The 17,908-nt window shown below is 40.4% G+C and overlaps 1 protein-coding gene across 2 annotated transcripts in view; it reads left to right on the top strand.

Annotated features, from left to right (window-relative positions):
• The window catches only part of ACVR1 (activin A receptor type 1), a 134,719-nt gene that overhangs the window by 73,457 nt on the left and 43,354 nt on the right, over positions 1 to 17,908 (top strand). For both annotated transcript variants that reach the window (XM_062186980.1, XM_062186990.1), the window contains exon 3: positions 7,631 to 7,704. In XM_062186980.1, coding sequence (XP_062042964.1) covers positions 7,638 to 7,704 — 67 coding nt within the window. In that variant the 5' untranslated portion in view covers positions 7,631 to 7,637. The remainder of the gene's footprint in view (positions 1 to 7,630; positions 7,705 to 17,908) is intronic.

Raw genomic sequence — 17,908 nt, 5'->3', positions numbered from 1 at the left:
TGACACTGATATAACGGTGACAGATGACTGAGAGGAAACCGAATTACTCTAATTCTTTTCCTGCTTTGCCTCTGCTTTGTATATTAAAGGAGAAAATTTTTTGCCTTGTGGAAGGCATAGCACAGACCATGTGAAGATTGAGTAATAAAAGACCTGTTTTGCAGTATTAGTGAGAACCCTTAGTAAAGGAGAGAAAGCATAGGTGAGAGACTGACTTCATGTGGATAGTGTAGAAATTATTCAAAATAGGGATCGGTGAGCATAGGACTGTTCTGTCAAGATCGTTTCTAACTCAGATGGTTAGAAATCAGATAGAGAAAGAGTATCATGGAAATCCCCATTGAATGAGAAGGAACTCAGTAAATTATGTATTGAATGAATGGACATCCCAGATGAGGTTAGGCTGCCAGGCCATAAAAAGGAACATTTTGTAGAATTTTCCAACAGAAAGAATCTTAGGACACATTTTCCAGCTTTCCCTTATTCTCAAACTATGTGCTGCTCACAAGTCTGTGTGTTAGAAATATCCTTTACTGCTGTATTATATGTTATTAACTGGATTGCCTAACATGAAGTATATTGTACCTTAGATGATTCTGTGGCCAATATCAAAATTATTATTTTTTTGGTTGTATTGCAGTGGATCCATGGCTTTATCCAGCTGTAAAATTGTGATGAGCAAAAGAAGTGCCCAACTTGGTCTCAAGCCCACACATGTTAGGAATTGAGCTAAACGCTCGCTACTTAGCTGGATATCTGTCTGATCTATAAATGGAGTTTGAAAAGTATCATGGGATTTGGAAAGCTGTTCTCTTCTGCCCGGGTAATGTGTCTGTTTTTAGTAGAGTACTATGGGAATGTTCTGTCTCCCGAGAGGGTAGGCCTGAGACAGTATAAGAGGTGATACTGAATCACAGAAGGTACTTTGGATAAGGCAGGAGGTCTGTGTTTTTGGAATATATATTTTCTGTGTTTGAAGTATTAAGACCAGTCACTAGGGATAAGGGATCTTACCTGAAAATAGAGGGAGGAGGTGTATACTCCCAAATGTAGGGCTTGTTGACTTCCTGAGCTTTCTAAAACTGTTGAACAAGTAGCAGCTTTGGCAGGCAGAGTTTTGGGCAAGTGTTCACTATCCAGTACCATCTAGTCATGTGATATAGGACAAGGACTAAGCATTCGAGGAGTAAGGCAGTGGTTCTCAAAGTGTGGTCCCAAGGACCTCTGGGCTCCCTAAGACTTCCCTGTGGATTCTGCAAGTTCCTCCTCCTCTGAATAATGTGTGTGAAGCTGATGGTCTACATATGCAAGCTGAGTATCTCTTTTCTGAAATACTTGGCATCACAAGTATTTCAGGTTGCAAGTTTTTTCAGATTTTGGACTATTTACAGATACATAATTAGGTATCCTGGGGAGATGGATCCTAAATCTGAACACAAAATTCGTTCATGTTTCATCTACACCTTAAACACATAACCTAAAGGGAATTTTATACAAGATTTTCAGTGATTTTGTGCATAAAGCAGTAGTTCATGGTGTGGAATTTTTCATTTGAGGCATCATGTTGGCACTCAAAAAGTTTCAGGTTTACGAGCACTTCACATTTTTTATTTTCGAATTAGGGATGCTCAATTTGTACTTCAACCAATATAATGTGTGATAACAGATTAAATGTAGAATCACATGAAAATCTAGCAGTCTTTTACTAAGTCAAACATAAGAGATTGCAAAGATTCAAAAAATGACATTTTCTTACCCTGTTTTTTATAGTTTTAAAAGACTTAATATAATATTTTAAAAATTCTCTTTTAAAATTTCTAATATAGTATTAATAGGTATAGTCCATAGGCAAGCTCTTCAGTAATTCTCAAGAGTAAACGGAGATCCCAAGACCAAAAAGCTTGAAAAATCACTGGAGTAATCACTGAAATGTTGCCACTCCAACTTTCTATTACTGGTCTGTCTGTCTTGTCAGTTTACCTCTGAAAGCTCCTCAGCCAAAATACTGCAGAGCTGTGAAGTTGAAAGCTTACTTGCAAAAATGACATTTATTTTTTATTGTGTTTTAAAATTGATCTCTGGGGCTTTAGGTTGAAACTTTAGCATGTGGATTTTTTTTCCTCCTGGAAACCTTTTATTTAAGGAATACAAACTTCATGCATTTCATAAATACAACTTTAGGAATATAGTGAAGCTTCGTGGGTGATCCTCCCTGCCTCCCTCCCTCCCTTCCCTCCTTCTTTCCTTTATTTATTTGAAAGGCAGGGAGAGAGATAAAAAAGTCTTCCTTTTCATTCCCCAGTTGGCCACAATGGCCAGAGCCAGGCTGATCAGAAGCTAGAAGCCAGGAGCCTCTTCCAGATCTCCCTCATGGGCACAGGGGCCCAAGGACTTGGGCCATGTTCCACTGCTTTTCCAGGCCATAACAGAGAGCTGGATTGAAAGTGGAGCTGCTGGGATTCTAACTGGTACCCATGTGGGATGCCCACACTGCAAGTGGTGGCTTTATCACTAAGGCACAACACCAGCTCCTGTGGATGTTTCTTATGATTAAAATGTGATCAGGAAATTCCATAGCATTCCCTTTTCTACATGGTTTTCCCCTTCCCTTTGGGAGTTCTGTGTTTCATAGCTGCATTAACTAACTGGTCAGCAGAGGTACTCCAAGCAAACAAAATGGTAACTAGTAAGTCATGTTGACTTTGTTTCCTAGTAATAGACTTTGAGCTGTCTTTAAACAGTAGACTAGCGTGGAGGACTGAATTTATAATTCTTTTTCTATTTTCTATATATGAACCTAAATTAGTGTTTCAATTTTGCTTGTGCAATGATACATTGTTCCTAGGTATTTGAGGAGCAGGAGGTTTTGTTTGTTTTTTGACATTGGAAATATGCCAGTGGTTATCGTTTCTTTTTTTTTAAATATTTATTTATTTACTTGAAAGTCAGAATTAGAGAGAGGAGAGGCAGAGAGAGAGAGAGAGAGAGAGAGAGAAAGAAAGAGGTCTTCCATCTGCTGATTCACTCCCCAGATGGCCACAACAGCCTGAGCTGCGCCAATCTGAAGCCAGGAGCCAGAAGCTTCTTCTGGGTCTCCCACGCGGGTGCAGGAGCCCAAGGACTTGGGCCATCTTCTACTGCATTCCCAGGCCACAGCAGAGAGCTGGATGGGAAGTGGAACAGCCGGGACTCAAACCGGCACCCAAATGGGATGCTGGAACTGCAGGCAGAGGCTTTACCTGCTACACCACAGCGCCGGCCCCTATTGTTTCTTATGTATTTTTTTTTAGTAGTGAAAATGTTCTTGATTTTGAAACTTGTTGAATTTTATATTACCTAAACTCAAAAGTTATAGAAATGATAAATCTCTTAATTTTATTGTTCCTCTGTAGATGTGTGTGGTGGAGAGAGCAGTTTGCTAGCTTTTCATGATTTAAAGTTAAATAGACTGATTTGTTTTAAATGTCACTTTTTATTTTTAAAGATTTATTTATTTATTTGAAAGGCAGAGTTAGAGAGATAGAAGGAGAGACAGAGAGAGAGAGAGATCTTCCATCCACTGATTCATTCCCTAAATGTCTTCATTTGGCCTGGGCCAGGCCAAAGCCAAGATCCAGCTTCTTCTTCCAAGTCTCCCACGCAGTTGCAGGGGTCCAAGGACTTGGACCATCTTCTACTGCTTTCCCAGGCCGTAGCAGAGAGCTAGGTTGGAAGTGGAGCAGCCAGGACTTGAACTGGTGTCCATATGGGATGCTGGCACTGCAGACTACAGCCTTAATCCAAATAGAAATGATTAAATTGGAAATTTTGTAATTAAGCAGATATTAAATGTGTGTGTGCTTGACTCTGGCTATGATGAACAAGAGATACTATAAATTTTGCTACCTTGGCATTTACAGTGTAGTAAGAGACACAGATATTCAAAATCACACAGTGGTGTGAATGTAATGATTAATTATGATGCTCTGTATGAGTGAAATTCACAGTGTGGTATATCAGAGTGGGAAGAGGGCCTTTAAGTGTTTAGGCAAGTTTCTACAAAGAAGTGACATTTATGTGGGACGTGAAGGGTGAATAAGAATTAGCCAGGTTGGGCCCCCAAAGAAGATCCCAGTCACAGGGTGCAACATGCACAGAGTATCCAGAGACAGGCAAGGATGAGGCTAGTTGGAGTGCCTGGAAGAGCCGGATGGTGGGGGCTAAGAAACCAAGGGAACGGCTTATGGTAAGAGCCTAGAGGACTTGGTGGCAAGGTTAGGGAGACGAGCAGAGGGCTTAGAGAACCTCACCTCAGTTCTGACCTCTGCCTCCATCTTCAGGCTTCTTGGTTTTCTGCAGCTTCTCCAAGTTCTCTGTGTTGTGTTCATTCTGGTGTTTCTTTGTGTTCTGAGCTATGCTGTAAGTCCCCAGGACATCATATGCTTGCCTTGGCCACAAGGCCTTTATAGAAGCTGAGAAACTGCCTTTCAAAAAAAAAAAAAAAAAAATGTGTCCTGTCCATGTCTGTCTTTGTCCGTGTCTCCCCCTCTACCCTCAGTGTTCACTCTCTCCCTCTCTCTCAGTACCACTTCCTCAGCTCTCTGGTTCCTTATTCCCATTCAGATGTTGCCTCCTTATAGAAGCTCCTCCACCCTCCAAAAAAACTCACATTGTTTTGTTGGCTGTGTTATCATAATGATGTTTCTTTCTTAATATTAAATTCAGTGTTTAATTAGGCAATCTTTGATGATTATTTGATTGCCACTATAGACTCGGATCTTGTAAGCTCCACAGTTGCATGGACGAATTTGTACATCTTTGTTTAAGTTTCTAATGTGTAGCACGTAGAAGCTCTCAAAGTTTTTGAATGATTGAATTAATGAATGAAAGACTGAGAATTGGCCCATTCATTAAAAATATTTTTGAGGCATCATCAATATGTGTGTTGGTTACATATTTTTATAAAATAAAAAGTACATGTTTTCAAACATATCCAGTGGAAAATTTAAAAAAATTAAAGTTGAATTATTTAATGTTTTGCTAATGATAATGGCATCATATAATTAATGACAATCTTAAGGGACTTAGAATAATGCTTATTATGTATGACAGTAGAGACAAATCTCATTTTGAGATAGTTTTAAATTTTGAGATTGGGAGACTGCTCCGTGCCAGATAGAACTGGGTACCATTACCTTCTGTAGTAGACTGGTTATGGATGTATCTGGTGCTTTCATTAATAACATGTTTAGTCTTTAGTTTCCTTTCAAATTCTTAACTTTTTCATTTGTTTAAGAAGAGAGGAAGACACACACACACACACACACATACACAGAAGAGACAGAGCACCCATCTGCTAGTCCATTCCCCAAGTGCTTACAGTAGCTGGGACTGGGCCCCATCAAAGTCAGCAGCTCCTATCATTTCCCAGGTCTCCCATATGGGTAGCAGGAACTCAGTTACTTGAGCCATTGCAGCCACCTCCCAGGGAATGCCTTAGTTGGAAGGTGGCATCAGGAGCTGGAGCTGGGAACCAACCCAACTACCCCTGTATGGGGCACAAGCCTCTTAACTGATGGCTTACCCACTGAACCAAATGCCTACAGTAATCTCTAATTTTTGTGGTGGTTTTAGAATAGCTGCAATTTGCAGAGGACAGATGTTATTGTAATAAATATATACAATCTATGACTCTGGTTAAATGGGCCTTCAAAACTATAGTAGATGGCTGAACTCTCTAAGCAATTTATGTCCTCTTTTACACAACTCCCACTCTTTCTGAAAGGTGCCTCTTCTACTACATGGTCTTGGGAACCTGAGATAGAGAACAAATAAGGCTTCAGTTGTTTACACTTGGTTAGAGTAAAGCATTTTCATAAAAAGATTTTATCGTTTTCATTCAGAGCTTAAGGAGTTCCTTGCATGACCCTTGGATGCGTGGGCTAGTGCTGAAGACTGCTGTAAAGAGAGAGCAGTGTTAGAGCAGTGCTGGGGGCTGAAGGCACTGCTGACTGACAGTGCTTTCACCAAGTGTCTGCTTTCTTTGCTAGATCATGAGTGGCAGGAGGAGGGGACTGGGTAGGGAGAGGTGGGAGAAGAGTTCACACCGTGGGAAGCAAGCATCATGTTCATATTCAGAGGCACAGTGATGGTGTTGGAGGGGTCAGATTTTGATTGCAAGGGTCCAGAATGAGGAATTTTCATGGTACAAAAAGATCCAAGTGACAATAAAATGGGCTCGCTCAAGTTTCATATGTTTTTCCAAATATAAAAGCATATACATAAAAATCTCCTTTATCTCTCCCCTGCCTTGCTCTTAGAGAAGGGATGGTCTGAAATAGAATCACAGTAAGGAAGAGAAATTGAAATGGGGTGGGGTGATAGGACTGATGGGGATTTGGGGAATGAGCAATCAGACCACCACCAGAAGTTGTGATTGTTGTAAAATGGGTCACAGGGTGACCACTCCCAACAGCTTAGATGGCAGTGGACTCTTGTTCTTGGTATGAGGCCGGAAGAGGAAGGTAGCACACTAACCTGTGCATTAATGCACTTTACTAGTTTTCTTCTTTATTTTACCATCCAGAGAACTGCAGCGCACCAAACTCCTACTATGTTCCTGATATTTTATAGGAATTATTCAAATGGAAAAGTTCTTTGTTATGATCAGAAAATTGAGCTTCTGCCCACATAGTTTAGACTAACACCAAATTTGAAATTTGTATCAAGTATCTTCTCTCTCAGTGGTAGTTTCTCTATTATAGATTTATATGATGTCTTACTTACTCTGTCTTAGTTGTGTCTATCCTTTATAAAATTTGAGAATATGTAGGAATGCATTGCTTTGCCATAGACGGTTTGTAAGTTTTGCTTGTTTTGTTTTCCCACTCTGGGCTCTACTCTCCTTTTAAGAGAGAACTGAGGCTCAAAGGTAATAATTTGGCTTGAATTATTAAGTTGCTTAATATTTTTTAAAAAGATTCATTTGAAAGGCAGAATTACAGAGAGGCTGAGGCAGAGAGAGAGAGTGAGGTCTTCGACCTGCTGGTTCACTCAACAGATGGCTGCAATGGCCTGGGCTGCACTGATCTGAAGCCAGGAGTCAGGGGCTTCTTCCAGATCTCCCATGCAGGTACAGGGGCCCAAGCACTTGGGCCATATTCTGCTGCCTTACCAGGCCATAGCAGAGAGCTGGATCAGAAGTGGAGCAGCCGGGACTTGAACTGGTACCAAAATGAGATGCCAACACTGCAGGCGGTGGCTTTACCCGCTACACCACAATGCCAGTCCCATCAGTTTTTAATTTAATGCAATTTTGCATTCAATATGGTAAGATAATGCAAACAAAATCTTTGAGAAATGCCTCACCTGAGAGCTAAACATTTTCATTTCCTTATTGAGCTCTTCATAAGAGAATAGGCTCAGAGAAAGGAGCCTTAGAGTGACCAATCTGATTACTGCTTTAAGATGATATGTTTAGACCCGTGTTAAGAGGTGTATTTAAGTGTATCAAGGAATAAAGCAATATATATAGTAGGGGGATTTGGAGGCAGGGCCTGAATGGCAGTGTAAAGATGGTATAGTTAATTTGACTTGTTATCCTGTAGTGAGAATTTTTGTTGTACTTATGTTTCATCTTTTCCCTCCGTAGTTGTACAATGGTAGATGGAGTGATGATTCTTCCTGTGCTAATGATGATTGCGTTCCCCTCCCCAAGCATGGAAGGTAAGTGACTCACAGCTATTTGGGTTACGATAAGTATGGTACACATTGTTTTGCTTGCTTTAAAATCTACCCTTTTAAAAATATTTATTTGAGAGGGAGAGAGGGAAAAAGAAGAAGCAAGTGAGAACGTGTGAGATAAATCCCATTTGCTGGTTTACTCCTCAAATGCAAGCAGCAGCCGGGCCTGGGTCAGGAACAAGGAAATCAGTCCCAGTATCCCATGTGGGTGGCAGGGATGCAACCACCCAAGCCATCATCTGCTGCCTCCTAGAATGTGCACCAGCAGGAAGCCAGTATTGGAAGAGGAGTTACAGCCTGTAGCCACAGCTCTGATACAGGATACAGATGACCTGAGTAGTGACTTAACCACTGCATCCAATGCCCGCCCTAGCCCTCCCTTTTTATAATAAATATTTTGTAATAATTTTGAAATGAAATTCTCATGTAACTTATATCAATTTTTACATATACATGATTTTTAAAAATTTAATATAATGCCCTGTTTGAAATAAACACAAGGAGAAATAAAGAGAATTTGTAATTAACAGTAAGACAATTAGTATAAGCAAGTATGATTCTAGTGTACTTGTGCATAAATACACTAGAGGATATAATCAAGTGGTGTGTGCTTATACTTACGTATGTAATAATCTTTGATGTCATTCCAAACAGGTGGGTGCTGGTGTGTTATAGTCGTGATTTAGTTGTCACAGATAGTCTTACCTTCAGGGATTGAATTTTCTGAATTGGTAGAATAAATATTAGTAGAGTCTCACCAAAACAGGTAACTGTGGATTCTTGGTTTATCAAGTACTTATATTTTTAGAAAACTTAGTATATTTTTACAAAACTTAAGAGAATATGAGACATGCTTTGTGTTTCTATGTATCACAGATTTAGGTATCAGGTTCAATTGATTAAACAGGTTATTCATATTTCTAATTCATAAAACTTATGGGGGCATAGGCCATGTGTTAGCCTGTTTGAGTTCTTATAACACAAATACCATAGACGAGGTGGTTTATAAATAACAAACGCTTACTTCTCACACTTCTGGAGGCTGAGAAGTCAAAGTTTAAGGTGTTGGCAGACTCATTGCCCTTTTAGATGGCACCTTCCACTCTCACGGTGGAAGGGGGGCTAACTAGTACCCTGGATTTCTTCTATAAAGGTCCTGTTCCCAATCAGCATTGTGCCTGCCATCTTGATCTAATCACCCCAAAGCTCTACCTCCTGATAAAATAACTTTGAGATTACGGATAGCAGCAGAGTTTTTGAGAGGGAGACACAAACAGATGATAGTGAATTGACTCTTAGCTGGGTGGTATTGTGCAGGCATCAGGGCCTTTGGCCTTTCTGGCCCTTTCTTTCTTTCACATCTCCACCCCAACCCACCTAGTTTCTAAAAGGTTGCTTAGGGATGGTGCTGCCTCTGTTGAAAATCACAAATAGATATGATAATAAAAGGTGCTCATAATTCCCTGCACTGCAGTTGCTTTTAGCATGTTACCTCCTTCTAGAAACATATCACATAACTAGCACATTCTAATGTACTGTGCATTCCTGGTACTTATGGTATGAGTGTCAGTGCTCACAGTGTGATCAGATGGAACAGTAAGACTAATGCCTTTGTTACAGGCTCTTTGGGGTATATTGGCTCACTTTGTATAACTGATGAGTCTCCAAGGAGGCATCTCATTTGGCAAGTTAGTGTAGCCAACAAAAGAAAAATCAGTGCTTAATATACTAGAAATCTGTTTTGTTATATCTGAGTATCAGGCTTACAGAATGTGATCTGTTCTTACCTCCTGCCTGTACCATTGACATATATTATGTATCTCCCTTTTCCTACAATGTGCTGCTAATCACATTAGCACTTGAAATGTGAACAGTGTAAGTTGAGATATGATGTAAGTGTAAATACAAACTGGATTTTGAAGACAATAAGAATGTAAATTTCACATATTTCTTTTCACTACTTTGAGAAAATTCAGAATTGCATATGGTGGCTCACATTTTGTTTCTGTTGGGCAGCACTGTTGTAGACTAATTTAGATCTTTGGAGTCTAGAATCTAAGCAACATTGTAAAAGATATTCCAATAATATGGCAGTTGTGTCAGTTAGTGCCAAGAATGTATGGATAAAGGATCCTGTGTGGCAGTGTTGAAGGAATTAATAAGAAGAAATGGGCTTATATTAAAGCTAGGAAGATTTGATGTGTTAACAGTGGTTTCAACAGCAGGTGATTTTACACTTCAGGGAACACTTGACAGTTTCTGGAGACATTTATAACAGGCAAGTTTCTAGGTTTTTATCCCTTTTTAAATTGCTGAGCAATGTTATTAAAATATCTAAGGAATGTTGGATTAAAGGCCCTCCAAATTTTACACCTTTCCCTAAGTGCCATCTTAGTTCTATATGGTATTAGGCAGATACTTTGGGTTTCAGTTGATATCGTAGATGAACCTGGGTGCAGGTAAGGTAGGAGAAAAGAAAGTGTAAGAGAAACAGAGGTTTAAATATAGTATGGAGTTGGGGAGGGTGGAGTAAGAATGGGGAAGGGAGGAGAGAAAGGGCATTAGCAGAACAATGTTAGCAACCATACCATTGGTTGTTTTGTCCTGCTTTCAGCTCTTAAGCTGTCCAGAGAATTCAGCAAATGACCTCTTAATGCTACAGCGAAGATAAGTAATGAAACCAATTAGTCTGGGCTGAAATGGAAATGGATCGCCACTAAAGTTTTGCTATTTAATATACCACCACTGCTAGGATGGGTACAAGTGTGGAAAAGAGCGCTTCTTACTTTAGTAGCAATAGCTGTTTTTTTTTAAAGCAGGGTATCCAGGGAATGCTTCATCCTAATAGTAATAGTGGTTGCCTTAGTGCTAGTTTCCTCTGTGACTCAACTCTGCTCTCAGTAACATATTCCATGAAAGGGACTTTTGTTTTTACATGTTTACTAGGAATTAAAAAAAAAAAAACACTATAAAACTCTATTTGTAATACCATGGTGCTTCAAACAATTTGTTGGAATATTGGAATTGCAAGAACGGGTATTTTTTATTAACTTTTTGAAGACCCCCCCTTGTACTCAATATGAGGTGTGAAGCACTTGTAAAGTATAGAACACTTAACCTTTAGTGGTAAATAATGGCAGATAATGAAAATCTTTGTGATAGCACTCTAGCTTGTCTGGTGCTGAACTTTACAGACTACTAAATTTACAAGGAAATAGGCCCAGATTTAGTATTTACAGAGCAGTTAAAGAAATTATTAGTTGTACATCAGTGATGCTAGATGATATTCATGGGGCATGCATAACAGATATGTAGAGATTTTCTTCTAATATGTTTTGTTGGGTAGTCTTAGTTATTAAAAAAAGTAAAAATGGGAAAAGTTGTTCATTGGGTGCTAAGTTACAATTAGATCTGAGAAGTAAATTTTGTTATTCTATTACCTAATAGGATGACTATAGATAAGGCATTGTGTATTTTAGAAAAAGTCAAAGGATTTTAGACATTTTCACCATAAAAAATTACAATGTTTGAGGAGACATATACTTTCCCTGATTCGTTATACCATGTGTATATGATTAAAACATCATATGGTACCCCATAAATATGTTTGAGTTTTTGTCTTTTTAAAAAGACAGCTTTTAGCCCCTTGTCCCAAGTATCTTAAATATTGATTAGAAATCGTGATAACATTCATATAATAGGTCCAAAACTGTGATACTGGTTGAGTGTGAGTGAACTGTAGAACATTTCTCAAGTTCTGTGGACCCTAAATGCCTACTGTACTACCTCCCTGATCATTATAGGTAGTATATGTTTAACACTTAATTTGTGCCAGGTGTTGGCCTAACTACATTTGATAGGTCATTTTCCATAAGCATCACAATTATTCAAAAAAAACAGGCCTTTTGGATGTACTTTTCCATTGATGGATGCTCTTGCTGAAGGTGACACAGGCAGCAGGAATGGTGTGCGAGAGTTTCAGTTGTTAGTCATCCTCTTTAAAATTTTGCATTTTGGGGAGGATGTCCTGAGTTGGCTATATCTATCCTCACCTTATGTCTGGTGCGTGCTAGAATCCAGCTGAGTCCAGTCTATTTAAGAGGGTAAGAAGAGGGCTCGTGATAGCAAATGATGAGGCCCTTCATCTGTGTTTTTTGCTGCTCATCTTTCCTACTCGTGATGATTTTCCATGTTCATTATATATACAACTCCAGCTGCAGGAAGAGTTTTATTTGCTCTCGCAGAGAAGAGCACTTGAGTCCTAATTACCTGTATATTCTTTCCTTTCCTTCCCATTAATAAGACTAATCACGCTCTAATACTACTATTATGCCACTGGGCAGAAGGCGGAGCCTGTGTGTTCGTTTTCCTTTTGTCCGCGTATGCATGTGTGGTGAAGGCCATGACACAAATACTTGAAATGGAATATTGCTTCCTTAACTAGTTCCAAGCTTAGACAACCCGCATTTTACTTAATTTGCAAGCCACAGTTAGATTTATTGTAGCAAGGGATGTTGGACTTACGTAGAATCTTGTTGCAAGAGATTTTGGCCGGTTCTACAGAAGATTGTTAGGCCCTGAATTATTTTCTACGTTGACTTGATTTTAGTATTTACAAAGGCATCACCACTCAGACTTTCCAACCCAATTACCCAATGAGGGAAGAAAGGGGATAACTTCAATGGACTTTTTGTTAGGGTCCACAAAGGTGCCCCTCTTTGCCACTGGGTGAAAAATAGAATAAGCCTTTCTTTGAATTTCTCAATTATTGAGAATTCAGGAAGTTCTTGGAGGGCTTGGAGGGGTGAATGAATATAAGAGAAATGTCTTTGTTAAATTTGTTGTTCTCATTCTCATTACTATAATTTATCCCCTTTGTTCAAAGTAAAATTTTTTCTTTGACGAATCATCACAAGTGACATTTAAGGGGACAGTAGGAGAGATGGTGTGTACTGAGCTTCTACAAAAATCTAAAATGTAAATATCCAATGAAACACTTCACTTTTATTTTTTAGCAAGATTTTTGTATTTGAAAGGCAGAGTGAGTGAGGGGGAGGGAAAAGGTAAACTTGGGGCAGGGAAAAGAGGGAGAGAGGAAGGGAGAGATCATCTACCCCCTCTTTTATTCTCCAAATGACCACAACAACCAAGGCTAGGCCAGGCTGGAGCCAGGAGACAGGAACTTCGTTTTGATTTCCCACATGGATAGTCAGGACCCAAGTACATGAGTTATCAGCTGGGAATTTCTGAGGTGCATTATCAGAGAACTGTATGGGAAGCCAAGAGCCAGGACTTGAATCAGTACTTTGATATGCTGACTTTGCAAATGGCAGGCTTAAGCCATTGCACCACAACAGGAGTCCCAAAACTTCACACTTTTAAGGTACTGCTTTCTTATTATCAAATTTTCTTATGTAACAAAGTCATTGTGTATTAACTGGTACAAGATGAGCTGTGAGAAAGCTCCCTTTTAACCTTTCCTTCTTGGGAAATACTTGTTTCAGCTGTGGGTACAGCCACATCCAGTAGACAGTATATGTGGTGGGTGGGTTGCCATAGGGTGTAGGAGGACTTTAAGAATCCAAAGAAAGTCGAGTATTGAACAGATGGGAAAACAAAGTCCAATACCCCAGCTAATGAAATGATTTTCTTGTGGTCAACAGTGGGTGTACAGTACAATGGCTTTTAAGCTTCCTTTTTATTGATTTATTTGAGAGGCAGAGTTATAGACAGAGAGGGGAGAGACAGAGAGAAAGGTCTTCCATCCTCTGGTTCACTTCCCAAATGGCTGAAATGGCTGGAGCTGGGCCGATCTGAAGCCAGGAGCCAGGAGCTTCCTCCAGGTCTTCTATGCTGGTATAGGGGCCTAAGCCCTTGGGATGTTCTGCTGCTTTCCCAGGCCACAGCAGAGAGCTGGATTGGAAGAGGAGCTGCCAGATCATCCATATGGGATGCTGGCACCTTAGGTGAAGGCTTAGCCTTACTATGCCACAGTGCCAGCCCCTTAAGCTTTCTGTAATAGAAGTGGATCTCAAGAGTGTGAGGGCGGATCTCTCTCCAATTGATGGAAAATCTAATGAAACTGGAGGTTTGTAGCATGTCATAGATATAATTTTCATATTAAAAAAAAACAAGGAAAATGAATACATTTAAAAATTAATTTGTAACTCTGAAAATACTGCTAACTGTCTTCTAGAGCATCCCTCTTCAGTCCAGGATGACCTCAGGCAAGCTTCCATAGATAATGATTATTTGTAGCAGTCGTAATTACTCAGATCTCATGTCATTCTAAGATGGCGTAAGACACTGGGCGGAGTGGCTTTCCAACTTCTGACTCACAGCAAGAGACATTTTGAATTAGAACCGGGTGCATATATAGGACACACACACATCTGGAATGAGAATTTCACGAAACAGTAATTACTTTTGCTAAGTTTAATGTGTCCCCATTTCTCCTCTCTTTTATACTATTCAGTGTAATTTTACTTAATGCAGAAAGAAATCTGTCTTGAACCACTGAGCTGATTTCACTCGCCATGAACGGGTGTAGCACATACGAGAAAACAGACACCGCCAGTGTGCTGCCATGGGTTCCCCGCCTAGAATGTCCTGCTGCCTGCAGGAGAAAGTGCTCACAGCAGACCTGAGGTCAGCTGGAATACTCCCCACCAAAGCCACCCTAGCACCTTGTAGTTTTTTACAAGTTCATGTAGCCTGACCATCATCTCTCTCCACGCCAGTGATTTGACAGGAAGAGGGAAGTTTACATTCGCGCCTTCTCAGCCTTGGTCATAACACTGGAACAGCTGCTGTCTGATTCTAATCAGCTGAGTCAGAGCTCGGTGAGCAGGGTGTTTCCTAGAGCCATGGTTAATGCTGCGTCTAATTCTTTGTTGTGGGTTACAGCAGAACATGGACTTTCTGAGGATATTTATATTCTGGGGATGTGGAAGAAGAGAGGGGATAAGAGGAAGAATGAGAAATTCCTCCTGGGGAGGTGGTGGTGAAATTCACTTTAAAGAAAAAACTGATTCTGCCTGTATTTTTTAATTAAATGATGATTTTTGGAGGAGGTTGTGTGGGATGGCCTTTCTTTTTATTCATTTTTTTTTCTCCTGCTTTTTATTTTATCCTCTGGTTTCTAGAACCTACACTGAAGTAGCTGTGAATAAATAAATAGCCAAACGAATAAGACCAGAAAACTCAGGGATTCTTTCTGGAAGGTCATAAAGAATAATAAAAACCTACCCAGAGTCCAGTTTAAAATTTGACACCTAGTGCTTCAGAATGCCATGTGGAACTCACATTTGTGGTTTCTTTACTTTTAATTACCCATCCTTGAACATATGCTTCATAATTTTAATATTTCAAAGGATTAGTATTTTTTTCTTTTTTTAGGATTAGTATTTTTTTAAAAGCTTTAAAAATTCAAGTGATGCTTAATAGTTGTATATAATTTATGTTGTTCAGTGTGGTATTTTGATATATGTACACATTGTATAATGATCAACATTGGATAATTAGCCTATCTACCACCTCTAACCTTTAGCCTTTATGTCAGGAATACATAAAGCCCTCTCTTCTAGCTAGTTTGAAATATATGGTAAATGAGATGGTTTTTGGTGTAGTGGTTAAGACACGTCTTGAGATGACCATATTCCATATTGGAATCTGGTTTGAGTCCTGGCTCTGCTTCTTTTTATTTTTATTTATCTATTTATTTATTTAATAAATAGAATTAGAGAGAGAGACAGACAGAGAGAAAGGTCTTCCTTCCGTTGGCTCACCCCTCAAATGGCCACTATGGCCGGCGCTGTGCTGATCCGAAGCCAGGAGCCAGGTTCTTCTTCCTTGTCTCCCATGCGGGTGCAGGGCCCAAGCACTTGGGCCATCCTCCACTGCCTTCCCGGGCCACAGCAGAGAGCTGAAATGGAAGAGGAGCAACCGGGACTAGAACCTGGCGCCCATATGGGATGCCAGTGCCACAGATAGAGGATTAACCAACTGAGCCACGGCGCTGGCCCTCTGGTTCTGCTTTTAATTCTAGCTTCCTGTTCTTAGCACCATAGGAAGTAGCAGATGATGTCTCAAGTTCTTGGGTCCCTGCTACCCATGCAGAAGACCTGGATGGAGTTCTGGGCTCTTGGCCCAGCCTTAGCTATTGGGGGCATTTGAGGAAAGAACCTGCAAATGGGAGATATCTCTTTGTTTCTGTCTCATTCTCTCTGTCTCTCTTTCAAACAATTTTTTAAAAAGTAAATAAATAAAAAATTTTAAAATATGCAACAAATTATTGTTAACTCTATGTACACTATAGTGCTATAGAACACAAACTTAATCCTCCTAGCTATCTATATTTTTGGATCTGTTAGCAACTCTTCTTTATCACCCACTTTCTCCAAGTTGAAATTTTAAAAATATTTACTTATTTGAGAGAGAGGAGAAGAGAAAGAGCAAGTATGTTCCTATCTGCTGGTTCACTCCTCAAGTGTCTGCAGTAGGCTGGGGGAGGGAGGTGGCAAAGCTGGGAGATAAGAACTTAATCCAGGTTTCCAATGGGGGTGGCATGAACCCAGTCACTTGAGCCCTCACTGTTGTCTCTCAGAGTCTTCATTAATAGGAAGCTGGGACCAGAAATCATGTTGTTTCCCTCTAACATGGAATGGGATGTCTTAACTAGTATCTCAGCCACTAGGCTAAATACCTGCCTCAGGATAATTTTTGATAGTCAAATATTGCTATTCAGAGTCAGTGTCTTCTGAAGAGAAGGTTCTTGGTTGTCTGTTGGAATTGAACCTTTCTCAGGAAAGAGCAAAGCCAGCCAGCATCATTAGCTGTATCCTTTGTGCTGTGTGTCGGTATGTTACTTCACCTTTCTGAGCGTGGGATGCACAGTGTGATGGAGATGATAATAGCACTCAGCTTGTTTTGAAGAGTCAGGGGAATACATGCAGCATGATGGGCAAGTAGTGAGCCCTGGACATTCTCCCACTGGAGCCCAGGACTTGGTGATATTACTCATTTTATCCTAAAGCATCCACAAAAGTGTGTGCTGTGTAGTCAGTGCTCAATAGATAGTTGACAAATGAATAAATAATGTTGGCTACATTAATAATTATCATAATACACATCAATAATATTACAAGAGACTGTGGGACTGGTCTGAACCGAGGAGGCAATAGGAGAACACATACTCCTTTTCAAATAATTTATTCTGAGTTTGAGAAAAAAGACCCAGTTATAATAAGATCTCACATTCTTTTACATTTTTTCAAAGATAAATTACGGTGGGGACCAGTTGACAGCATTGGTAGACCCTGGCCATGTAAACAAAATGCATTAGTCTGTGTTTTCAGACTTTAATGAAATACCTGCGGTTGGGTAACTTGATAAAGAAAAGCGGTGTAATTTGCTCACAGTTTTGGAGGCTGAAAGTTCAAGATCAGGCAGCCTTGTGTGTTCAGCTCCTGATGATGGCCAAGTGACTGACAGCAAGTGTGAGAGGGAGAGAGCACATCTTAAAACAGGAAGCCAAAGTGCAGTCCAGGGGTCCGACTTGCTCTCTGAACTACTTGTCCTTCTGAGAGCTCAGGGGTCCTACAAGAGCCATCTTGATCCCTTTTGAGGGCACTTCCCCACCTCTTAAAGGTCTCACCGCTGCAACAGCTCCACACTGAGCACCAAGACTCAGCTTTGGGGAGCAACCTGCATCCAAACCACAGCACATAAATAACAAAAGGTTCCTGCTGTCAAAGTCAGGTGAATACCTTCCTTACAGGAAGGGTCTTCATCTCACACAGGGCTGGGACTGGTGATGAAAATCTGGGGAGGCAGAGTGTGAAAGACCGAGTTACTGAGAGAGAGGTCTTCCATCTGCTGGTTCACGCCCCAAATGGCCACGATGGCTGGAACTGAGGTGATCCGAAGCCAGAGGCAGGAGCTTCTTCTGGGTCTCCCACATGGGTGCAGGGGCCCAAACCCTTGGGCCATCTTCCATTGCTTTCCCAGGTGCACTAGCAGGGAGCTGGATTGGAAGTACAGCAGCTGGGACTCCAACCAGCACCCGTATGAGATGCTAGCGCTCTAGGTTGGGGCTTTAACCCGCTGAGCCACAGCGCTGGCCCCCCCAGAGGCAGAGTTTTGGAAGATAGAAAGGCATTAGGCCAACAAAGGAAGGACTATGAAA

The sequence above is a fragment of the Lepus europaeus genome, chromosome 1, assembly GCF_033115175.1.
Source record: "Lepus europaeus isolate LE1 chromosome 1, mLepTim1.pri, whole genome shotgun sequence".
Taxonomy (NCBI): domain Eukaryota; kingdom Metazoa; phylum Chordata; class Mammalia; order Lagomorpha; family Leporidae; genus Lepus; species Lepus europaeus.
This window is presented reverse-complemented; position numbering and strand designations above follow the sequence as displayed.